This window comes from Pelobates fuscus, chromosome 4, assembly GCF_036172605.1.
Source record: "Pelobates fuscus isolate aPelFus1 chromosome 4, aPelFus1.pri, whole genome shotgun sequence".
In the NCBI taxonomy this organism is placed as follows: Eukaryota; Metazoa; Chordata; class Amphibia; order Anura; family Pelobatidae; genus Pelobates; species Pelobates fuscus.
The window spans coordinates 382,771,101-382,797,951 of NC_086320.1; the positions used below are offsets into that span (position 1 = coordinate 382,771,101).

The following is a 26,851-nucleotide window of genomic DNA, read 5'->3' on the forward strand; positions in this document are numbered from 1 at the left end:
GCCCTCGTCCGACAGCACAAAGGGAATCCAGAAACCCGTTGTGAAACCGTCGAACAAGAGGCTAGCAACGTCCCTCTTAGGATACTGGACGAGCCATGGACGCATCTTTTCCACGCTCACTGGAGTCCTCTCTGCGAGGAACGTCGTCCCTACCAGAGCCCTTGGAGGCAGATGGTCTGCCCTTCTTGAAACAACGGAGAGCCGGGTGGGCTCCCCCACAGTGGGCACACTCGTGCCGGAATCTGCAGGAGCTAAACCACTTACAGTGGCTCTCGTTGAAGAGCCAACAGACTCCCTTCCTCTGACCTGCCGACGTACCCGTGGGGACGCCGGCCGCCCCCGAAAAGGGAGAGGGTCTACACGGGGTCATAAGTAGCAGCCACAGGCTGCCGTCCTGCACCCCAAAACCCATACCCGGACACGCCGCCATCTTCTGGCGGAATTGCTGGTCGTATTTGAACCAGCATTGCCCTCCATAAACCTTGTAGGCGCCCCAAATTAAGTCCAAATAACCAAATAAAGAGGGGGCCCTCTCAGGGAAACGGCGCACTAGTACGCTGGCAAAGATATTAAATCCTTGCAGCCAATTACCGAACGTACGCGGGATAGCCTTACCCTTTTCTCCCTCCAATTGTTCGCCACGTCGCGGTCTGTCCACGGACTCCTTGTCTGGCGGAACGAGAGAAAGGAGATCCACATACTCACCATGAATAATCTTCTCCTGCACCTCCGCTGGCACATGTAAACCTAGGGGAGCCAGTTCACACCCTGGGAGAAAGGAACCAACCCCAACCCCATGACCCCTCAAACTATCCGCACTACCGGGACCCTGAGCCCCTAGACCAGTACCCCTGGCTTGCCCCTCCACTAACATCCTCAGCAGGCGCAACACCTCGCTATCCTGACCTGAACCCCCTGCAGCACCCCAGGCGCCTGCGCATGCTGACTCACCAAATGAGGGGAGGCGCAGGGGCCGTCCTCCATCACCTTCTCGCTCCTCCTCAGACTCCTCCTCCTCACCGGACTCCCCCTGGAGCCTCCCAGCTCCCAGAGGGGCTGCAGCCGACACGGCCTCCCGACCGCCGGCATCCTGGCAGTACTGCAACCTTGGGGCTGCCGCCTGATCCGCGGCACCCCATGAACCGGCCGGTCCTGGGGACTCCCATCTCCTTGGGGCTGCTGTCCGGCTCACAGCACCCCTATTGCCGCCTTCTTCCGCCGGCGCTTGTGGTCTCCGGGCGCCCGGCGTCCTATTTCCGGCGCGGGCACCCACTTCCGGGTTTTGCCCGTCGCCGGCTGCTGTCGTCATATCCGGCGCGCCGGCCGTGCGCGACCGGCGTCGTGACGTCACTTCCGGCCGCGCCGGAAGAGAAGGTGGAGGGCTCCTGGATCTTCCCGCCGAATCGCCATCTTGGAAATGGCTGCCGGACGCAGCCGCAGCTCTCACCTGGGACCGGATCGCTCGGGGGGACGACACCAGGCTCGGCTCCACATTCCCAGCCACTCCAGCTCGCCGGCTTCTTCGGCCTTCACGACCTCCTCTCACCGGGCTGGGAGACAGTCGCGACGGCGGCCTTGAACGCCTGGCCCGCCGCCCACCTTCCACAGGTCGAGCCTCTTCACCGGGGACGCCATCCATGCCGGCCAACACCTCTGCTAACGAGCCTGCACCATGAGCAGCCCGATAAGCCTGCAACAGGGCCACCAACGATTCCTGGGAAACGTCCATCACTCTCAAAATTCAGGAACAGGTAAGTATAAAACTTTTTAAGAATAATGTCTATAATATTTTTTTTTTTTTTTTTTTTTTAAGGGGTCAGCAAAGAAAGACAGATGCAAATCTGAAAATCTGAAAGTCAGGATCCCTGCACTTCCAAGAGCTGACTGGTAAGTCCCCTCCCCTCACTGTCCTTATAACTGTCTTCCATCTTAGCAACTATGTATCCATATATCCCCCTCCCATCTGATCTTCCTTTAAGACTCCTTATCCTAGCCGCAGTCATGTCCCCCCTTCCTTGTCAGTCCAGGGAGGTGTCTTTCTATTACCGCTGATTGTATCGGGCGCCATAACATGCGCTACGAAACTCACAAATACCCAATGCACTTATATACTAGATGGAGCGCCTGGTTTGATGTTGATGTGGCCCTAGAGAGTGTATACTGCGTCTGTGTGGCACGCAGACAGCAGTAAGCAGGCAAAGAGTTGTGTATGCGAGATTGACAGACTTCCTTTAGTCTAACTCTCTGCCAGACCCGCTTCAGTCTGGTTTCCGTGCTAAGCACTCTGTGGAAACGGCACTGACCAAAGTATCCAATGATCTACTTGCTGCAAAATCTCGTGGTCACTACTCTATCCTAATTCTCCTTGACCTGTCGGCTTTTGACACCATTGATCATCAACAGCTTCTTCTCATCCTCCGCAATATCGATCTATTATTATTATTATTATTGCCATTTATATAGCGCCAACAGATTCCGTAGAGCTTTACAATATTATGAGAGGGGATTTAACTATAAATAGGACAATTACAAATAAACTTACAGGAACAATAGGTTGAAGAGGACCCTGCTCAATCGAACTTACATTCTATAGGAGGTGGGGTGTAAAACACATTAGGACAGGTCTACAAGATATTGCTCTCCTGGTGCTCCTCCTACCTCTCCCAGCTCTCTTTCAGTGTTTTTTTCTCTGGCTCGGCTTCTTCTCCCCAACTCCTCTCTGTTGGTGTCCCCAAAGGTTGTGTCCTTGGTCCCCTACTGTTCTCCATCTATACTGCCTCCCTTGGTAAACTCATTAGCTCCTTTGGCTTCCAATATCATTTCTATGCAGATGACACTCAAATCTGTCCTCTCCTGATACCCTGTCCCTCTTGACTAGTATCTCTGACTGCCTCTTTGCTATTTCTAACTGGATGGCTGCCCACTTCCTTAAACTAAACTTGACCAAAACAGAAATTCTGGTCTTTCCTCCCTCCAGTGTTGCTACTCCTGTGTCTGTCTCCCTCCAAGTCAACGGTGCTACTATCAGCTCCACCACACGGGCTCGCTGCCTAGGTGTTCTCTTTGACTCCGACCTCTCCCTCACGCCTCATGTTCACTCTATCGCCAAATCTTGCCGCTTCCATCTCAAAAACATTGCGCTCATCCGACCCTACTTAACGCCAGATGCGACTAAGGTGCTGGTCCATTCCATTGTCCTTTCTCGCTTTGACTACTGTAATTGGATTCTCAGTGGTCTTACGTGCTCCCAACTTGCGCTATTATAGTCCATAATGAATGCAGCAGCGAGGCTCATCTTCCTGTCCGCCCCCGCACCTCCCACGCCTCACCCTTCTGTCAGTCCCTACATTGGCTTCCTGTAAGATATAGGGCTCAATTTAAACTTCTGGTTCTTGCTTTCAAATCTCTACATAATGCTGCTCCCACCTATCTATCCTCCCTTATACACAATTATGTCCTGTCTACGCCCTCACGCTCTGCTGAAGACTATCTTCTGTCCGTACTCCCACCTCTGATGCTCGCCTTCAAGACTTCTCGAGGGTTGCACCGTTCCCGTGGAACTCACTTCCCTCCTCTGTTAGAGGCTCACCCAGTCTCCACTCCTTCAAAAAATCATAAAAAACCCACTTCTTCATAAAAGCATATCAATTAAACTGTTAATAGCTCCCGACTGATTCCTCTCTTGCAACTGTCATTAGTCTGATACTATCCTTACCTTTTGTGTCACTTTACACCACTCCCTCTAGCATGTAAGCTCATTGAGCAGGGCCCTCAGCCCCTCTGTTCCTGTGTGTCCAACTTGTCTGGTTACAACTACATGTCTGTTCGTCCACCCATTGTAAAGCGCTGTGGAATTTGTTGGCGCTATATAATTAACAACACAATAATAATAATAATAATAATAATAATAATTCAGGGAAGGCGTGGGTTAATGTCTGGGTAATCACAGGTAGAGCTTCCATTCCCATCTGTTTTGTCTTCTAATTGTCAAATTGAAACGCTCGCAGTAAAGTGCCGAGTCAGCAAATATGAATGAATTAGCGGTTGCCGGGTAACCTCAGTCCCAGGATAGTGGAAAAATGGCACATTAAAGTGGACGCTTATGGCCTGTTGACCATTAGTCTGTGCCAGGTTACTATTCAATTAGCAGCTATACCTGGCACTTCAAGGTGGCCGCATCATGTCCCAAAAGGCTGACATTAACCCCTTCACTACCAACCTCATTAGATACAGATGCATCACACCTCTGGTGTGCATAATAAGTCTTCTCAAAGTTTCATACAATACACTCCATTGTACAGGGCTACGGAATCTGATGGCGCTATATAAATAATAAAATAAAATTATACATTTTGGCCACAAATACACAGAGCTGGGCCATCCCGATGCAGTTTAGAGATATTAATCTATCCCAAATTTTGGTAATAATTTGCTTCGCAAACAAGGTGGTTTTAAAGGGCTTTAAAATGTGCAGCTCCATATGTTCACCAATAAGAATTTACAAAGGAGGGGGCGGGGCCTGACCGCAATGGAGGATAGACGTGTTTTGGACGAGCTCCTCCACACTCTTCCTAAAAACGGCCTTTTCACAGCCCTATTGCCCTAGACAGGGGCAGCATCAAGCGAGGTTTAGGCTGCCTGACCCACCTGAGATGTGGCGAGGTAGTCGGCGGCTCTCTGAACAACTGCAAGCCCCGTCGAGGCAGCAACGGCCTACTACAGGCCGGATGGAGACAGCGGCCAAAATGCTGAACCGGCGCTGCAAGCGAAGTCACCCCTCTATGCGGGTGCCCCGTTACCCCCCCCCCCTAGGACCGGCGGGGGTGATCCCGGTCCATTATCGAAGGACACTCCAAACCGGGCAGGTCAGCGAGCTGAAACCGCAAACTTGCGACAGGTCGACCGAGGCCTAGCCAAAATGGCGACGGCCACATGGCCCCCGAGCCCCGACGCCGACGATATCCTCACCCGGCCGGATCAGCACTTTCAAGATTTCTGGACGAAACTCGAACATTTAATGCACCAAGAGACCCCACCACAGCCCTGTACTCACCCACACAGTGGCCTGCGACAGTCCGCAACTACGGAGGCTCCCACAGGGCGGCAAACCAAGGGGCGCACCTCCCCAAAGCGTAGAAAAGCGAGACCACAACCACGGAGGCGCTTAACCTGCCGACCCCACCGGGAAACCGCGAGAAAGCATCCACGAGGACAAAGGACACCCAGGAGACAGAACACCTTAGCAGCGACGGGCCCCCATGCAAAACCCAGGCCCTCAAGACTGAACAGAACGCATCAGCAACCACCAACTGCATGGTATCAGGCGCAGGACAAGCAGCTGGAAGCCCAGCATGAACTTTCCCCACATGGCAGCCCACAGCCCAGCAGGGGTATAGGATGAATGGCCGCCTGTCTACGCTGACACCCAAGGCTGACTCCCAGGACAGACCACCCCATCATTACCAATGATATATGGCTGAGTTGCATATTCTTTTTAGTCCTATCCACAGAAGCTTACCTGCTTCTGCTAGTTCAAATGTGTGCTTTTGTGCTATAGTGAGATTATGTAGAGAGAGGGGAGCACTGTGAATCTGCAGTACCTATCAGCCACGCAGTGATTTCATGTGTATGCTCTAGCGGTCATTTCCTAGTTTGCCTATATATTCATAAGCCTTAAAAATGTTCCTAGCTTGTTATATCTTTTTTTTAAAAACTAGTAACTAACTGTTTCACGCTTTAGACACCCGTATAATGCTTGTTTAACTGTCTAGAAACTATGCTGACTCTACGAAATATAGTGCTGTTAGCTGGTGCCACTCAAATGCCTACAGTGGCTACACAAGCCTGTTTAAAACTCGCAGACACAATCTTGTACTTTATCTAAACTTAAAACTACTCAGCATCACTCTAACGTTTACACAAAAATATGCCGGCAATCTTTCTGTAAAAAATGTGCTGTACCATCATGCCACTCATTGCAATGCTATGAATATGCCTGCAGTTGCTGTTGTGGCCCTGCACGCTTGTCTGTAACTTATATGCACATGCAAAAATAAAGAATTAAAAAAAAAAAAAGAATTTACAAAGATCTGTAATTTAACCATTTCTGCAATAAAACACACAGAATATAATCAAAGTTTGTTTAGATTACAATGGCAACAAAGCCTTTCAACCTATCAGTGCCCTCTGCTGGTGTCACATGACTATGACAAAATGAATAATTAAAATTATTTATACACACACAAATTATATATATAATTTGCTGAACTGATCCTGATGAAAGCCACAGACGATGGCTGAAACGTTGATGACTACTAAGATGTTTTAATAAGTTTGGAATAAAGAAGAAACATTTTATCCTTATAAAAGTCTGTGAGTGCAAGCCTTATTTTCATTATTTTTTATACATATACACACACACACACACACACACACATACATACATACATACATACACACACGAAAAGCAAAAAAAAACATTTTTTAAATAAGCAGATGTGATGGGTAAAGTATGTGTGTGTAAGTTCGGATAATGTGCAGAATTCTATTATCCCTCCGTCATATTCCCAGTGTCGTCCAATCCAGAAACGGCCACTCCTTGCTATGATTTAAACAAAGAATCTTTGTCAGACAGTTACAGCTGATACAGTATTACTACAAGCAGGTAAACGTTGCCATGACAACCTCAGCGCAAAAAGTGAAGCGACTGGCTCCCACTTTTAGAACGTTTCCCCAGAATTGTTCTTCAAAACTACTCCAATTGCCAGAGTGAGTGCACAAGAGAGTGCGAGAGAGAGACTGCCGAGCTCTTTCCGTGTGACATCTCTCCCAGATCCAGCGCAGTGGGAGCGCGCACTGTGTATTGGAGAACGTCACAATATAGGAAGATTCCATTGCACTGAAAGAGTTTGTAACAATTAAGACACATGAAAACATGACATTAGTTTGACCCACCTTACACACTTTAGATATTTGTTAAACATATGAAAATAATTTGACAAAATGCCGAGGGGCTCCACATACAGGCCCCTAGCACCACAACTAACTACAGTGGTTATGGTGCTTGGCATGCCCCTTTAAACAAAACATGACTTTTTGAATTTATCCTACATTTATATGCAACTAGAACAGTTTATACCTCGTTTTCTTTAATCTGACCTAATTTTGTTTCTTAAAACTCTTTGGGATCACGTAATGCGTGCCAAGAAGTCCTCACGCTCCAACACGCCAAGCTGTTTATACCAAGATCACAGCCTTGAAAGCAGTCATATGACCGCGTCGTACCCTGGCTACAAGCAGCCAAGCAACAAGGGTTACGTGGTCAAGAAATTAATGGGAAGCCAGGCACCGTACTAAAAGGGATATTAAAATATTAAAGGGACACTCAAAGCTGGAGTTAATGCTCAATTTTAATGAATTATATAGTTCATGCAAAAAAAAAAAAAAAAACTCACATATTAACTTCCTGTTTTCGCAGGAAATCCCTGTGGTTTACAGCTTCCCACAACGAGCGCCACATAGACCAGGAAGTAGCTATCAGTTGTCAGCCAATCCTAGCGCTCCCATTGTTTTCAATAGAAGGTCCGAGCATATCCCATAATCTCCTGCTCACGAAACGCATGCAGTCCAGCTCTCCCATTCAGATCATAGGAATTAAATTAATACTCCCACCCGCATACTAGAAGTTATGAAGAAACCTGTTACAAGAAATGGGGATTTTGTACACCGGGCGTACGCCACACAAGTACTTGGGGACCAGGGAAAGTGTCGTCCTGTGGCGGCTGGAGTGAAGGAGTTTATAGCGGTGATTTAAAATAATACATAAATATGTGCAGATACTAACTACATGCAACCACACAGCCACAAAAGATCTACATACAGTATGACCTGCAAATGGAACACGCAGCCGTGCTCGGGGTGTCCCTTTAAAAAAACAACCTGCTCGTCAACAGAGGAAAAAATAAATAACATAAAATACTGGAATAATGAATAGAAAGCAGGCAATCAGTGTGGCACAAATCACAGCTGTGATGAATGCAGACACAGACGGGCCATTGTGAGAAGCCTCGCGGCGATGTACGGAGGTGTGACAGGCCCCGGGCCTGCGCAGTGAGTAAAGGTAGATACCAGGACAGGTTAGCGCCTGCCTGACAGGTGACTGGATCGGCCTCAACTTCACAGGGAGAGACAATGGCTGCCCTACCCGCTAATGCAAACATGGCAGGGATTATTCCTAAAAATAGCACTCTCAACTTTAACAGAGCGAAACAATGTTTTAAAAACACACTTCTAATCTGCAGAAATCGCCATGTATTTTTAAACGTACTGAGGTTAATCCACTAAACAATGAACTGAAAGGTAAATTGGAGATGGTTTCCAAACGTATTTACATTTATTATTTTTTCCATCTTATCTACAGTCCCAGCTTGGCTCTGTGAGCGCAGTTTTGGCGTCAGCAGGCGGCGATCCATTCCTTATCACTCTTACAACGAGTTTTACAAGGAGATCCTATCCAGGACTCCAGGCCAAAACCGAGATACCCAACAGCTGCAGAGCTACAAATCTCACAACGCTGTGCCGGCCTTAAACCTCCGGGAGATTTCTGTATTGTTTAGCCTCCCCGATCCTACAACGATTTCACACAAAATACACACAATTAGTGTATATACACCGTAAGTATAGTGTAGGAAACCTGCGAGCAGAACCCAGTGTGGGCGAAAGCAGGTACAGCGCCATAGTTTACAGAGGTCAGTAAGAATTTCAAAGTAAACATCTGTTTCACAAAATAAAAAGTTTGTTTTAACCCTTAAATTACTTTAAAAGCAGGCCAATTAAAGCGTTATTTGTCACCCTGCCAGCAACACTTTGTACTTGATGATGGGGACAGTCAGTAAAATCGATGTTGGGATTGATACACGCGTTTTCTGGAGGTTTATTTTCTAAGTGTTTTTGGAAATTGATTTCCAGTTCAGTGATACAAGAATCTAGAGTCAGAGTGATGAAAACAAACACTGGCCCTAGGGCAAACCGGGTAATGACCGCATAACTCTCATTCTCTATCTCCAGAACCTTCCCATCCCTTCATACCTGGCATGTACCTACACGACGCATTACACCTGGATGCAAAGGAATTCTCCAGGAGATTTCACATTCCACCTGTGCACATTACTGGGTGTGGAGTAATTCAGGCCCCGCCGAAACTACACCTGGGAAACTGCGATCCCAAGGAGGCAAACCCAAAAACATCTGGGGCAACTGCGACCCCGAGGAGGCCAACAAAAAAGCATATTGGGCAACTACGACCCCGAGGAGGCAAACCTAAAAAATAATATCTGAGGCAACCGCAACCCAGAAGAGGCAAACCAACCAAAAAACATCCGGGCAACTGGGACCCCCAAGCAGGCAAACCAAAAAACAGCCGGGCAACTGGGACCCCCAAGCAGGCAAACCAAAAAACAGCCGGGCAACTGTGACCCCCAAGCAGGCAAACCAAAAAACATCCGGGCAACTGGGACCCCAAGGAGGCTAACCAAACATCTAGGACAACTGTTAGGAGGCAAACCAAACATCAGGGGCAATTGCAACCGCAAAGAAGCCAACCAAACATCAGTGACAACTGTAACCATGAGGAGGCAAACTGCACAGCACCTGGACAACTGTGACCCCGAAGAAGCAAACCAAACAATATCTGGGCAGTTACTTGCCATGTCACAAATCATGCCACTGTGAAGCCACGCAGATTTCTAAAATAGTGCACATCTTCAGCACTTCAGCAGAAGGTTGTGGATTAGCGTTCCTATAAATCCCTGCGTATCTACTACAAACATCACAGACGTTTGGGGAGACAGCAGGAAAGAAAGAGTTCCATGATATTGTGTCTTGTATCTGTATTAAATACCAATAAAAGGAAATGATGTCAAAATATTTTTATTAATATACGCTTACCTCCCCGGAAACAAAATGAATGCGATGATGGACATTATTTTACTGAGGGCGCTGGAGGAAGGTTATAGCAGGAAGTGGGTTCACCTAGCACTCTCAGCCAACCCTTGCCATCCAGAAACGGCAAAGCTAATGTGGCAATTTACTTCTGCTTTACCCGAGCCACTGCCGAGGGGACAGACTGTAGGTGTCAAGTTATTACAAGGAGCGGTAGTAAACACGCTGTAATGCTTATAGCCCTAAATCCAGTTAATCCTGATTCCTTATAACAGGACACAGAAATATACACACACACACAGACAGGTAGTGGCCAGTTAACGCAACTTTCAAAGTCTCTGGCAAAACTTAAAATAGAGAAAAAAAGTTACAACTCAACAATACCACATTTTGCAATTCAACTCGCTATTAAGTCCATCGACCAATGTGTTCATTATATTAAACAAAAAAAAAACTTAATGATCTGTTAACCTTTTGAGTGCAGGAACGGTGAATAATTGGCATGGGACATTAAACAAACATTCTCTTTAAAACGTGTGGAGCGGAACTGAGGGGAAACAGATATGACCATTTGCACTCTGGAAAAATGAGTGTTTGGCGTCCTGTAAATTAAAGGAAAGGAAGAATTGAAAAATTAACCCCTTAAAGATCAATGAGAGGCAAATGACCGAGGAGTTAATAATTCCCCCATTTTTACAGGGTTTACCAAAGTTACGATAAACAGCCGTGTCTGGTCGTGCAGACAGGAAGCCATCAAGGAAATACGACTTATCAAAGGATACGCAGAGCCCAAAACCAGTACATTAAACATTCTGCGTCACGTTCTGCATTTATACATTTATTGCCCATAATCAGCATAAATAACTATGTAAAAATCCCGGAAAAACAACCAATTCAGTTATTTCACATATTAATTGCATTCCACACGCAACACATGAAGGAGAAAGATTTTAAACTAATATCAGATATATTAAAGAGCCACGAGAAAAGTGGAATAATTACCATGGAAACCAATGGTGTCCATGCTGACCACGTTTTTCCTCTTAGCAACACTTTTATATATTGGTTTTACTTTTTTTATTTTTTTATTTTTTTTAATATAAAGTGTTTTCATCCAACTCTATGCAGCATTGATATGCGGTGAGTACTGTATAACCACGCCCACTGCGCCTATCATCACCAACTAAAAGTGAAGTTAATTTCTGGTTTAGCAGACTTGTGGTAACGGTGCCCCGTTCATTAACCGCTTCACGTCCAATAAAAACGTATACATTCCCCACCCTTTGTGTGCAGATTTTCTAACCGTTTTCATTAACTGCCAAATAATCACTTTTTTTCCTAGCCCCATTATTTTGGAGTTTTTAAACAACAAATAAAATTGATTTTAAAACCTTATTGCAAAATTTAAACTAAAATAGCAGATTTCTAAAAATCCTAACATACAGTAAGAGTTTGAATATTTTATCCCACATTTGCCATTTGGTTTTATATTCACTACAATTAGTGTTTTTTATGAATAAACCTATTATTGTTGTATCAACGGTCGTTAAACCAGATTTAATAAAACTGCTGTTATGTTATGTCCATAGATAGCGACAGACATTACTTTTCACCCCACAAGGAAATGGATTGCCGAGTTCAGCTTTTTGCAAAATACCTGGTGGTGAAACAGTTAAAAGAAGAAGATTTTTTTTTTATTTAATATTTTTTTTTTTTTTTTAATTACGTGATTTAATGAGGGGAAGTAGTTACAAATGATTTAACATAAATCCACTCAAATTATGCCATTTACATAGTTCTGATCCTAAATACTTTGATGTGGGATTAAAACTCCCAATAAAATGGAATGCAGAGAAATTCTAATCTTAGATAAGAGCTTGGAGTATAAATAGATCAGAGCATCAGCATAGAAGCATGTTGTTGTTATAATAATAATTCTCAGCATTAATAAAAAATAAAACCCAACATACGATTTCACATAATACTTTCAACTTGACAGCTCAAACCAAACACGTGTATTGTATGCAGTAAGTTTAACCATTTCACAGCTAGGTTGCGCTTGGTGAAAGGTTCTTTAATTAATGGATTTAATTTATTTATTGCATGTTGGTTACAGCTGGGGAAGAGGGGGGGATCCCCCAAACTATGCAGCACAGTGAGGGCCAGCACTGCAGGGGTTAAAGCATAGCTCCAGTAACAGGCAAAACAAACAGCAGATGTAACAAGCAAACAAAACAGAACAAAGAGATTCTCCCTCCTACCTCCATCAGTAGGAGATCCACCACACAGGGGCAGGCTGTTAGGACCATGGGGGCACCTGAGCCCACCTGCTGCAGCACCCCTAGGGGGTGAGGGTAATTAGGGGGGTTACAGGTGGGCAGAGGGCAGGTATCAGCTGGTTTCCCAGTAATATCCATATGGATCCTGACTATTAATCCCCTGGGGGAGAGCTGAGATCACTGAGCTGCATGGTGACACCTGTCAGCCTGGTGAGGGGGTGGTGACAGTGGGTGGGGGTCTCATATAAAAATATACTTTGTATCAAAGTGAGCACTTCCTGGTAATGCGCACTTCGTGCACTGATACTGGGAGGGCAGTTTATTATTACCCCTAGCTGACACTAACCCCCATCCCACCCAGGGTATCACAGCTGGGGGGCAGTTATATTACCAGGGCAGATCAGATCCCCCCCTCTCCTCCTTCTGTATAGTTATATATTCCAAGTGGGAGCACAGCTGGGGGTGTGAATGGCACACACAGAGTGAACCCCATTATATTGAAGCCAGCCCCCCCCCCCCCCCCGTCCCAGAGAGGGGGTGCCCCCAGCTCAGTCCTGTGTTTGGGCACAGCCCCCCTGCACACACAGACACTCCCCCACCTGGGAGCTGGGTGTAGTGCAGACAGGTGCTCACATGCAGAGTGTACCCCTTTATACTGAAGCCAGCCCCCCCAGTCCCAGGGAAGGGGTGTCCCCAGCTCACTGCTGTGTTTGGGCACAGCCCCCCTGCACACACAGACACTCCCCCACCTGGGAGCTGGGTGTTGTGCAGATAGGTGCTCACATGCAGAGTGTACCCCTTGATATTGAAGCCAGCCCCCCCAGTCCCAGGGAGGGGGTGCCCCCAGCTCAGTGCTGTGTTTGGGCACAGCCCCCCTGCACACACAGACACTCCCCCACCTGGGAGCTGGGTGTAGTGCAGATAGGTGCTCACATGCAGAGTGTACCCCTTGATATTGAAGCCAGCCCCCCCAGTCCGAGGCAGGGGGTGCCCCCAGCTCAGTGCTGTGTTTGGGCACAGCCCCCCTGCACACACAGACACTCCCCCACCTGGGAGCTGGGTGTAGTGCAGACAGGTTCTCACATGCAGAGTGTACCCCCTGGGGCACTGACACATACCTTGGTGAAGTACAGCATCCACAGCTCATACAGCCTCTCCTTGGATGCCATGCTGCCCCTACCAGGGCAATTCCTGCTCCCTGCCCCTCCAGGGGTGGGTGCCAAGTGGGTGTCAGGGTGTCTGCCCCAGGCTGGGGTTAGCTGCCATTGCCCCCCATGGCTGCAGGCAGAGTGTGAGTGGTGGAAGGGAGCTGAGCTGTGCAGGAGGTGAGTGTGAGCTGCTGTCCCAGGGGAGGCTCAATGCTCTGAGCTCAGACACAGCAAGGTGTAAGGTCCACTCCCCCTCCCTGTGCCTTGTCTGGAGTCAGCGCGCCCCCGCGGGTTCAGGCGGCTGGCGGTACTGCAGGCACAGCCTCTGCATGCTTCTAGCCACAATTTAACTATAACTACTTTCTCTTTGTTATTGATGGATGGCCCTCACACCAGGGTTTATTGTGTTCTCTGCTTATTTTTAAAGCATTCGCTGAGTAACATTTTACGCCAGCCCTGCTGTGACTTACTGTAAAGCAGCAGCAGTGGCAGGTAAGTATTTAGCATGTGACAATGACCGCATCCGCCCCTTTCTTGCACCAGATACTACCAAGGAGCTTGTCCATGCCCTAGTAATTTCCCGCATGGATTATTGTAACCCTCTCCTGATTGGTCTTCCCAAAAGCCGTACTGCACCCCTACAGTCCGTAATGAACGCTGCCGCTAGACTGATTTTCCTCTCTAGTCGTTTCTCTCACACCTCACCCCTCTGCCAGTCCTTACATTGGCTTCCTGTATGCTATAGGAGTCAATTCAAGGTACTAACTCACACCTATAAAGCACTGAACAACTCTAGCCCCTCTTATATCTCCTCACAGATCCATAGGTATGTCCCTTCTCAGTCTCTCCGCTCTGCCCGTGACCACCTCCTGTCCGTTGTCCGCACCCGTACGGCAAACTCGCGCTTGCAGGACTTCTCGCGGGCGGCTCCCTTCCTATGGAATAGCCTGCCTACCGCCATCAGACTCTCCCCTAGTCTTGCATCTTTTAAGAAGTGCCTTAAAACCCATCTCTTTAGGAAAGCTTATGGCCTCCAAGACTAACCCCTACCTCACATACCTGTCTCTTGCCCTCTCCTAAAGGGCAGCCCACCTTATTTGATTACAAATTCCTGTACTAATGTGTTTTACACCCCACCTCCTATAGAATGTAAGCTCGATTGAGCAGGGTCCTCTTCAACCTATTGTTCCTGTAAGTTTATTTGTAATTGTCCTATTTATAGTTAAATCCCCTCTCATAATATTGTAAAGCGCTACGGAATCTGTTGGCGCTATATAAATGGCAATAATAATAATAATAATAATAATACACCTGTTATTACATAATAGATAGAGATATTTACTAAACTGCGAACCGCTCTGAAATATGGAAATATTTAGCCGAATAAAGCCAGTCTGCAATAATCCATAAAATTGGAGAATTTATTTCTAAATCAGTAATTTTGGTCTAAATCGTCTTAATTGGCTATCAGCCTGGGTTTTTCTAACGCACCCCATTCTGAATGCAATTAAAGCTGCATACTGTGCAGACAGACGGCGTAGCTGAAACGTTACGTGTTATGTAAGGAAACGTCAAATAATCACTAATAATAGAACTGATCGGAGTGAGCCTGGGAGCTTCCAACAAAAAACGGAGCTTCACACGGTTTTATTTATCAAACAACTTTATAACTGACTCACATAACTTGAAGGCAAATACCTGGCATTTAACTTCCACGAAAAACGCGCAGCGCGGTCTTTAAATAGCCCGTATACATCGATAATAACATTTAGACATTGGTAAATTAGAATTTATTTAAACAACGGAGAACAGTTGTTGGCAGCGCGAGCCATGTTGGTCAGTTCATGACCGGTGTATAGTCGCCATATGGGCAGTCGGATTCCAGGACAACCGTCCCACATACCTTACCCAATCACTCACTGACACGCAGGTATATGGGAAAATTTGTCCACAGCTTTTTTTAAAACAATCCTGAATAATAACAATTTATTAATTTCCATATTAATAACCATAACAATAATAATTTAACAATAAACATGGGTCATTGCCCCCCATACTCCGCCCTCGCATCCGAATCCTTCTGTTGATATAAAAGGCAATGACCCCCATATAAATAACACATATATATATATAACATACATACCAACATATTCCAACATACCAACTTAAAGTGCCAAACATAAATTAACCATGGCAGGGGTATACCCGGATACCCCTGCCCCACCAGATTCTGAGCCACCGACAGGACTCGGAACCTACCAACCACCAATGACCACAGTTTTACGTCTCCATGACGTTCATCCTAGGGAGCCTATTTCTTCTCCTTCAGCTCCCTATCCCGCTGCTGTGAAAAAACGGGATAACCCAACTCCGATACAAAATTCAGGTAGGGTGGGCGGGACAAACTCGGCAAGGTAGTAATTAAAAGTGAAAGATTTAAAATGGCTGCCTATTTAACCCCTTAAGGACCAAAGTTCTGGAATAAAAGGGAATCATGATATGTCACACACGTCATGTGTCCTTAAGGGGTTAAATAGCCAATCCTACTTAGCCATAACTCCATCCCTTCCTTACTTCCTCCTAACCCCTGTCAAGGCCTTTTTCCGCCTAGCTGCGCATTGGCTACATGGGGCTACAAACCGTGAGGAAGTGACTTTCCGATAGATATTTCAAAGCAGGACTGTCACCTCCTGTAAACAAAGTATTTCATAAAAATAAAATCTTTATAAAATACTCAGATTGACGGTGTTGGAATTTCACTGAAATCCTCACCCAGTCAGGGGAAATACAAAGACAAATTAGGGACTACTTGGTCTCAGTATTTTTCCTTCACTTGACACTTCGTGACATTGGGCAGAGCTGACGCCTTCAAGACGTGTCAATCCACCAGCCGTCACCAGTAACAGCTGCAGGGAATTGGCTCTATCTATCTATCTGTCTGTCTATCTATCTATCTATCTGTCTATCTGTCTATCTATCTCTCCATCTCTCTATCTATCTCTCTCTCTATCTCTCTATCTATCTCTCTCTCTATCTATCTATCTGTCTGTTTATCTATCTCTCTATCTCTCTATCTATCTCTCTCTCTATCTATCTATCTGTCTGTTTATCTATCTATCTATCTCTCTATCTCTCTATCTATCTATCTGTCTATCTATCTCTCTCTCTATCTATCTATCTATCTCTCTATCTATCTGTCTGTCTATATATCTATCTATCTATCTGTCTATCTATCTGTTTATCTATCTATCTCTCTCTCTATCTCTCTATCTATCTATCAATCAATCTTTCATCTGTGTATCTATCTGTCTATCTATCTATTATGCATTATCTATCTCTCTATCTATCCTTCTATCAGTCTATCTATATCTCTATCTATCCTTCTATCTATCTATCTCTATCTATCTATCTATATATCTATCTGTGTATCTATCTATCTATCTATCTATCCTTCTAGCTATCTCTCTATCTCTCTCTCTATCTATCTATCTACCTATATCTCTCTATCTCTCTATCTATCTATGTATCTATCTATCTATATATCTATCTATCTGTGTATCTATCTATCTATCCTTCTATCTATCTATCTATCTACAGGGAGTGCAGAATTATTAGGCAAATGAGTATTTTGACCACATCATCCTCTTTATGCATGTTGTCTTACTCCAAGCTGTATAGGCTCGAAAGCCTACTACCAATTAAGCATATTAGGTGATGTGCATCTCTGTAATGAGAAGGGGTGTGGTCTAATGACATCAACACCCTATATCAGGTGTGCATAATTATTAGGAAACTTCCTTTCCTTTGGCAAAATGGGTCAAAAGAAGGACTTGACAGGCTCAGAAAAGTCAAAAATAGTGAGATATCTTGCAGAGGGATGCAGCACTCTTAAAATTGCAAAGCTTCTGAAGCGTGATCATCGAACAATCAAGCGTTTCATTCAAAATAGTCAACAGGGTCGCAAGAAGCGCGTGGAGAAACCAAGGCGCAAAATAACTGCCCATGAACTGAGAAAAGTCAAGATGCCACTTGCCACCAGTTTGGCCATATTTCAGAGCTGCAACATCACTGGAGTGCCCAAAAGCACAAGGTGTGCAATACTCAGAGACATGGCCAAGGTAAGAAAGGCTGAAAGACGACCACCACTGAACAAGACACACAAGCTGAAACGTCAAGACTGGGCCAAGAAATATCTCAAGACTGATTTTTCTAAGCTTTTATGGACTGATGAAATGAGAGTGAGTCTTTATGGGCCAGATGGATGGGCCCGTGGCTGGATTGGTAAAGGGCAGAGAGCTCCAGTCCGACTCAGACGCCAGCAAGGTGGAGGTGGAGTACTGGTTTGGGCTGGTATCATCAAAGATGAGCTTGTGGGGCCTTTTCGGGTTGAGGATGGAGTCAAGCTCAACTCCCAGTCCTACTGCCAGTTTCTGGAAGACACCTTCTTCAAGCAGTGGTACAGGAAGAAGTCTGCATCCTTCAAGAAAAACATGATTTTCATGCAGGACAATGCTCCATCACACGCGTCCAAGTACTCCACAGCGTGGCTGGCAAGAAAGGGTATAAAAGAAGAAAATCTAATGACATGGCCTCCTTGTTCACCTGATCTGAACCCCATTGAGAACCTGTGGTCCATCATCAAATGTGAGATTTACAAGGAGGGAAAACAGTACACCTCTCTGAACAGTGTCTGTGAGGCTGTGGTTGCTGCTGCACGCAATGTTGATGGTGAACAGATCAAAACACTGACAGAATCCATGGATGGCAGGCTTTTGAGTGTCCTTGCAAAGAAAGGTGGCTATATTGGTCACTGATTTGTTTTTGTTTTGTTTTTGAATGTCAGAAATGTATATTTGTGAATGTTGAGATGTTATATTGGTTTCACTGGTAAAAATAAATAATTGAAATGGGTATATATTTGTTTTTTGTTAAGTTGCCTAATAATTATGCACAGTAATAGTCACCTGCACACACAGATATCCCCCTAAAATAGCTATAACTAAAAACAAACTAAAAACTACTTCCAAAAATATTCAGCTTTGATATTAATGAGTTTTTTGGGTTCATTGAGAACATGGTTGTTGTTCAATAATAAAATTAATCCTCAAAAATACAACTTGCCTAATAATTCTGCACTCCCTGTATATATCTATCTGTGTATCTATCTATCTATCTGTGTATCTATCTATCTATCTCTCTATCGCAATCTATCTGTCTATCTATCTCTCTCTCTCTCTCTATCTCTCTATCTCTCTCTCTCTCTATCTATCTATCTCTCTATCTATCTCTCTATCTATCTCTCTATATCTATCTATCTCTCTCTATATCTATCTATCTATCTCTCTCTCTATCTATCTATCTATCTATCTATCTTTCTTCTATATTCCTTATTTGTAATAACTTATTCTTTTTAGAATGCTGGGCCCATATTGTATTTTTAACAATCATGAAAATGACATAGTACTAATTCTCACCTGTGAACAGAGAGATTTTACTAAAATTGTTTAATGTTTAAAGGCATCGGATGTTTCCGCCATTGCAAGTTACAAATTATATTGAGTGATAACTGACAAAAAAGATGTGTCCAGGACTGGAAGTGGATTATTCAACACGTTTTCTTTTCATGATCTTTAGGTGACTGGATAAACCGTATCTAGTCCCTGGCTGTGCTCTGTCGTCTAAGGTTGTCGTCACTGTTTAACGGGGTTTTTCTGGTTCCGATCACATGGTTTATACAATTTCCCATTGATTTCATTGGGTGAGCGTTGATGTGTTTACACACACTGGTGCTATTCGCCATTCGTCTCTGTGTCAATCATGAAATATTCCCTCTGTGACATACACGTATGAGACTCTTCATAAACGGCTGCTTAGTAAAATGAGGAAAATGAAAATACATTTAAAAACAAATACTTGGTCCTGAAATTAATTGTTAAAAAGCTTTATGTGTGAAATTGGCATTTTTATAAATTAACCTTGCTGTCAATCAGACAGCAGGTCCTGTTACTTCCTGGTTGTTAAGCTCAGTGGCAGCAATTGTCCAGCGCTCCTGCCTTGCACAGACTTCTCATTGAACTGCATTGGGAAGTCTGTGATTGGACAGCCACAGAAAGTCAGGGCGGGGTTAGAGGGGGAGGGCTTGCAAAGGCTGCAGACAGATCTTCAGCTTCTTCAAGCAGTTTTTATTTTATTTTGATTCTTTATTTTTGTTGGTATACGTATAAACCACTTTACATCTCGCGCATAAAGGAACAATAAGTATAAGATACATTTAAAAAAAAACAGTGTTTAGCATGTATAACAGCACAGGTACTATTTCCACCCATTTCTGTTATTAAGTCAAGCTAATCCCCCTCATGTCTAATCAAAGGTTGTGCAAGCAGTTTCTATATATAAAATGTATAATTAAATACATGCTTGGTGGGGTATATCCACTAAATAGTGTTTTTTAGTTTATATATTTTGTATTTGGTCAGTGGAGTGTCCCTTTAATTGATTTAGCTGGCATTGAAGGACACACTGGAAATGTTCTTTATACTCCCACCATACTCCAGCTGCCTTTATCAGGCTCAGACTGATGGGATTTTGAATACACAGCAGATGGAATAGATTGACTGCCTGGTCACCGGATTATACTGATTCTCTGCGTGGCACCGATGCTGCAATCAGCGCGAGCTGCCAGCGGGTGCATTTCTCCAAATTACTGTAAAAAGATGTTATTGTACTACGCTGGCCGCAGGATTTGTCTAAGTCATCTCTAGTTGAGAGATTAGGACTGATCCATTGTCCAACCTTTGTTTAGTGTGAGAGTTTATATGTAGCAGGGTATTATATCCAAATCTGACCATGGCTATCTATTTTAATATGTGCCTTGTAATCGGGACGTGGCAGACGGGTGTACTGAATATTGGTCCGTCACATTCCCTATCTACTTATTATGGACCAGGAGTCACCACTGACAATAAAATAGGGACACAGTTAGATCTGTATTAATGAGTCCAGGTTGGCGGACATGTTCATGAGATGTACCAAATGTGAGGCGATGGACTGTCCAGCTCTGTCTTGTTGGACGTTGTCTGGTCTGTCTCCATGGATTCCATTTTAAAAAAATAAATAAATGTTTAGGCACTCCAAGGTCCAAGAAAGGTAAGTTTAATCAAACCAGATAACAAACAGACACGTTTCAACCTTTAAAGGGACACTATAGTCACCTGAACAACTTTAGCTTAATGAAGCAGTTTTGGTGTATAGAACATGCCCCTGCAGCCTCACTGCTCAATCCTCTGCCATTTTGGAGTTAAATCCCTTTGTTTATGAACCCTAGTCACACCTCCCTGCATGTGACTTGCACAGCCTTCCATAAACACTTCCTGTAAAGAGAGCCCTATTTAGGCTTTCTTTATTGCAAGTTCTGTTGAATTAAGATTTTCTTATCCCCTGCTATGTTAATAGCTTGCTAGACCCTGCAAGAGCCTCCTGTATGTGATTAAAGTTCAATTTAGAGATTGAGATACAATTATTTAAGGTAAATTACATCTGTTTGAAAGTGAAACCAGTTTTTTTTCCATGCAGGTTCTGTCAATCATAGCCAGGGGAGGTGTGGCTAGGGCTGCATAAACAGAAACAAAGTGATTTAACTCCTAAATGACAGTGAATTGAGCAGTGAAATTGCAGGGGAATGATCTATACACTAAAACTGCTTTATTTAGCTAAAGTAATTTAGGTGACTGTAGTGTTCCTTTAAGGTCTTTCTCAAGCTTGATTTGTATTTTACATATGGTATCTGGGACCTAGTGCTGGGCCCTGGTTTGGTTGCACCCTGGCCCAGAGTTATGGGATTGAGTGCAGTTCCTAATCTACTTCAGAAAAGGTTCTGTGGATCCCATTGTCTGATCTTATAAAATGTAAATCTAAGCTCGGTGGGATCCGATACCGCGATATGAAGGAGTACTAAATGTGTAGAAAGAGGAGTGGAACCATCACTAACATCTTCATCCGAGGTTGGGCCAATGGATGTGTGTGGCTGCTGAGACTTTGATAATAGCTGACACACTCGCAACATACAAAGGGATCACACTGGATGGACAGACACAAGAGTGTATATGTGTCTATCAGTGAGTGTGTGTGTGTATATGTGTTTGTCAGTGTGTGTCTGTCTGCCAGTGTGTGTGTGTCTAACTCATTTGGTGTGTCTGATTCTTATTTGGTGTGTTTCTGTCAGTGAGTGTGTGTGTGTGTGTGTGTTTGTGTGTCTGTCAGTGAGTGTATGTGTGTCTGTTGGTAAATTTGTGTGTCCGTCAGTGAGTGTGTGTGTGTGTGTTTGTGTGTCTGTCAGTGAGTGTATGTGTGTCTGTTGGTAAATTTGTGTGTCCGTCAGTGAGTGTGTGTGTGTTTGTGTGTCTGTCAGTGAGTGTATGTGTGTCTGTTGGTAAATTTGTGTGTCCGTCAGTGAGTGTGTGTGTGTGTTTCAGTGAAAGTGTGTGCCAATGACTGTGTATCTGTCAGTATATGCATCAGTGAGGGCGTGTGGCTGTCAGGAAAATAGCATGTTGATTTTAAGATAAATTTAGATGGGGGGGGGGGGGGGGTGCCCGAGTTTTGTCATGCGTAGGGCAGCACAAAACTAAAATACACCACTGGCCTCCATACCGAAACGTTTACAGGTCTTGTAGCATAGCAGGATGTTGGTGGGAGAAGGATAAATAGGGTGGGCCAGTGACATGATAACATCATTGCCCAAAAGGGAAGGCTTGTCTGTATGGCTAAACTTACACATAATTAACACTAATCTTACACAATTATTGTTTTAAAGCAGTTCTGTCACTTTCACATTTTTCCTAAAGGTTAAATGTAGCCTGTGAGGGAATGACGTCCTTGAAATGTCACAGCAGTCAGAAGATGTGTCATGTAAGTTCCAATACTTGGCAAGGTGCAGAGCTACAAACCAGCCACGACTGATGGGAACAAGAAGGACCTTATAACGCAACGCACAGCGGTATCACATGTCTGTCACTGGAGGGGCCTGTGAAATCTTGTGTTGTGTAGTCATGCATGCGCGAGAGTACAGCAGTGTGTAACTCCTAGCAGATAAAGACACCGCTAGCTGAACACAGACCTGAGGATAATCATGGCAGCATGGGAGTCCAAATGAGTAAATATACCTTTCCACTCCCACCCTGTGTGCCCTAATAAAAGTAGGAATGTTACATTATGGGTTCCTTCTCAAAAAAACAGAAATTACTCTAAGCATCAAAACTACATAGCCTTGCTGAAGTGGTTATGGTGCAAGTTTGTGGTAGAATCCCTGCCAAGATATACAGGAGTTATTGCCTGGGTGTAACTCCACCTCCAGCTCCTGTCAATCAGCCAGCTAAACACTGACCCCAGCCATGGGTAAACTGATAGTGGTACAAGTTCACTCAGAATAGTTTCACTTATCACAATAACCACTGCTGCTTCTTCCTGGTGTATGCCCCACTAAACTGGGCACTGAGTCAAAATTCTATTTTTTTGCATTTTATATATATATAGTCCAGGTATTGTGTTTACAGATTGATTAAGACTTCACCTTCTTGTTTAATTTGCTGAGAATTCCATGGATCAGTTGGGTGACGGGATTGGTGTTTTTATTAGCGGGCCCCTCTCACTGCCATGGGCCCTAAGCCTTTAGCTACATTATGTCACTCTAACCAAACTTGGCATCCCTTGTCACCTCCTGACAGTTACTAATGCCCACATTAACCAATCTATAATAGTGCCAGTAACCGTACATTATTTAGGGGTTTATACACTAACCTCGGAATTGTGGCAAATTAAAATCTAAACTTGCAAATTGTCCAACACGGCTCTACTCACAGCTTGGCCGTTTTAGGCCAGATTCTGCCATTCAGATTTCAATGTACTATAGTTTGGGATTTTATTATTTGATGTTTGAAGTAACAGGAAGTTGGGGAGGATCTTAGAAAGGCCTGATCCATCTGTGTCACACGGAAATCAATGTATCAGTTCCATTGGGCACTGAGGGAGTTAAAGTGACGCACTGGGTTTACTGGCTGGGTTTTTGCTCTTTAATGGAAGGTGTGTCTGGGAAAGGCTTTCTATTTCGCTCCATATAGTAGAAAAATCTGAAACTTGATCCATGTAGTGTATGTGCATGTGTGTTCGCTCAGGGCAGGGCAGGTAAACACACCTGAAAGGGAGGTCGGTCACAGGCAGAGCGGACACAGTGACAGTAGAAATCTGGCTTTAATTTGCCAATAGCTGGGCTGATACATTGCTCTTGCAAATGTATAGATCAACGGATGATTTGAGATTGTCATTATCCCATACTAGAGGTACTGCTCACTGCTAGCTACCCTTCCCAAAAGACAATTTTTTTAATATCCTTTGATCTACATCGGCTCGCTGTTTGAATAGCAAATGTATACATACAAATATTAGCCGATAAGGGACACGCCACTGCCCAAATTAAAAATAAATTAAATTTCTATTTAGTCGATATATTCTCAAATGAAAAAAATGCATGCATTTAATTAGACATTTTCTCATTGGGGGTATATAAAAAAAAACAATTGCTAAACCTGCTGATCCCTTGTCTGCAGCCTTTGTAAGCCCTCTCCTTCTAACCAGACTTTCTGTGTCTGTCCAATCACAGACTTCCCAATGCAGCTCAATGAGAAGTCTTTGCAAGGCAGCTGCTCTGGACAATTGCTGCCTCTTGAGCTTATCTCCACTGAGCTAAACAAACCAGGAAGTAACAGTATCGGTTGCCTGATTGACAGCCAGGGGGGTGTGACAAGGTTAATTAATGTGGCAATTTCTATTGAAATCTGCACTTTTTGCAAAATGAAAAAAATAAATCTCTTGAGCACACTAAATTGCTTTATGGGTCTTGAGTGTTCTTTAGGATAGGCCTCTGTCATGTCATCTGCCATAATAGGCTCTGTAATAATATCCCTGCACTTTATTAGACCTGTGTCATGACTGTGACTCAATGGGATTAATATTTATCATTGTCTGCTTGAGACTCAGCACTGATCTACAATGTCAAGTAGCAGGTGCAGAAGCAAAGTAAATATTATCACCATGTAGCAGCCTGGATACCAAATCACAGCCCTATTATCATCAATATGGTACTGAGGAGAACACAATGTATTCTAGATCATTTCTCCAGTCTGACACATCACACAAACAAGCTGACCGGCTGAAAATTCATGGATTTATTCACAAAATAGGAATTGTTGGGAACTGAGAAGGACAGTGCTAATTTTAAGGCCAGTTTCAGGACAAATTAGGCGAGCTGAAAAAATAATGTAATTGGATCATTATCCGTCTCGCCTACTTCAGCCTAGCATTTGTGGTTCCTGTCACATTTCTCCACAGTTTCCCAATTTAGCGAATAAACCCCTAAGTGTATCCTGGGTGCAAATTGCATGACTTCATTAATTTGTTCCTGATTCTAATGCAAACTAGAAAATTTCACAGAAGATGTCTCGTTTTTTATTCGTTTGTTGAATTATTTTGGACACCATTTCTATGAGTAGAAGATCAGATGATAACACGGGACCGGTTATATCTGGGGGTCTGGGCGCAGTGGTTTAACCAGACATGTTTCTATTTTATTGTTTGGGGGTTTAGCCCCATGTGTACAGTGATGCTTAGTATGTTGTAGTAAGGTCCTGCAGACAAAGTGGGTTCTATTTGACTTTTTGTTCTGATTTAGGGGGGTTACTTTGTATTTTGTGGAATTAGAGAAATAACCGATACTTAACTAGGGGAGTGGTTGTGATGAAGGGGTTGGTGATACCTTTAAACGTAGAATTAGATAAATCCCTGTTACTTTGTTTGGGAGGGGGTATAACTCTGGGATTGGTCCATTATAGGCAGTGAGCCTCCATCCCACATCCCAGGGGTTGGAGGAAAGAGTAGTTACAGTATTAACCTCTCCGTCCATTGCAAACTCTCCACATTCTGACCTTTATGTAAATATTAAGGTAATGGTGAGAGAGACTGATTGGGGGAGTTTGGACCTTGTCTGTGGAATATACTTTGATACATGATTGTTATATGCACCATATGTCTATATACTATGTACAATATGGGATAATTAGTTTATACCCCATATTCACCCAGTGAGTGCAGATGGGCCTTTCATTAATTTAATATTTACAATTCAATGCTTAACCGATAACAAAAAACTTTAATTACTGTTCTAAAGCATCCTGAATTATTCTACATATTGGAAAACTCTTTATTCAATTCCAACTAAGTGGATTCAAATTGCCACGATACGTATATTTCCTACAACAGTGTGACATTATCCTTTGCCCTCCCCCCCAATAATGGATCTGCCATGACATCATTACACAGTGCAGTTTGAAAAGTAATTCTGGCCAAATTTATAAATGGAGATCAGTCACCATGGAAACCAACTTACTGTTCCTGCTGACTGGTCCACATTAAAAACCTTTCTCTTAGATTTCTCATTAAACAGGACACACACTATCCCTAGCGCCCATCACTACCATCCATAGAGATAAGAGGGTCCCTCCATTCTGCACAGAATCCCCCCCTCCCCACCCCCCCCCACCCATATTATTCTGATTCTTTTCAGTCTCAGTCTGCGCTACAGACATGGTGCGCTACAGACATGGTGCGCTACAGCCATGGTGCGCTACAGACATGGTGCGCTACAGCCATGGTGGCGTCCTACTCACAGCACTTTCCTCCATAGGATTCATGGCGTGGTCTCTGTTCCGCTGCCTTCATACATCAACCCACTCTGAGAATCCTGCTGCCAGCTCAGCCAGAAATTGGGAGCTGTGGGGGTCACTGGGGGGCCTTCTTCACATACCCTCCATTTTGGCCATCAATAGGATATTATCACAGCCATGTCCTGAAGCTCTTGTAGACTGAGATCCCAGCATAAAACAGACTAAAATATTACACATCCCCTGATGGCAGGTGTCTGTGATTCACCCACAGGGCGGCTGCACTGCCTTCCCTCACAGTACAATTATAGGCTTTAGGTTTGTAATTCTACAAATCCAGGACTTGCAGTAAATGTAACGTGTAACCCTTTATAGCTAGTGCTGCTAATCCCTGCTACCCTCCAGGGTGCCTGGGAGGGGGTGAATGCGGCCGCCGTTAGCCTTTATAGGGCTATCAACCTTACCAGGAACAAGGCCCACTTTAAGGAGAGAAATATATATAACGCCCGCCATTATTATACATTCATCAATAGATAAATAGAAATGTCACATTTGCCTTATTAGAGAGATAGTCATCCTCCTAGTCAAACCGACTTATTAGTTTTAACTAACTCCCCAATGGGAATCCAATTCCTCAAAACATATCACAGCCGTAAAATCAATGTGTTTGTGGGACACTTCACGGTGACATGGTATGGAGGCTGAAACCACTGCGTTAGAGAACCAGAGGGGCGAGTGACTGGTGTCGTTAGCCTTCAGCATTCCAGGGGAGCGA

General features: G+C 44.2%; 1 protein-coding gene across 6 annotated transcripts in view; it reads right to left on the bottom strand.

The window, feature by feature from the left end:
* Window positions 1–26,121, bottom strand: part of NBEAL2 (neurobeachin like 2) — a 134,789-nt gene extending 108,668 nt beyond the window's left edge. For 4 of the 6 annotated variants that reach the window (XM_063452841.1, XM_063452837.1, XM_063452836.1 and 1 more), the window contains exon 1: window positions 12,201–12,561. In XM_063452841.1, coding sequence (XP_063308911.1) covers window positions 12,201–12,356 — 156 coding nt within the window. In that variant the 5' untranslated portion in view covers window positions 12,357–12,561. Of the gene's footprint in view, window positions 1–12,200; window positions 12,562–13,336; window positions 13,510–13,543; window positions 13,588–26,082 lie in introns of those variants that run through there. The other 2 variants (XM_063452840.1, XM_063452839.1) reach the window with 2 other exon arrangements.
* Between the last annotated feature and the right edge of the window lie 730 nt (window positions 26,122–26,851).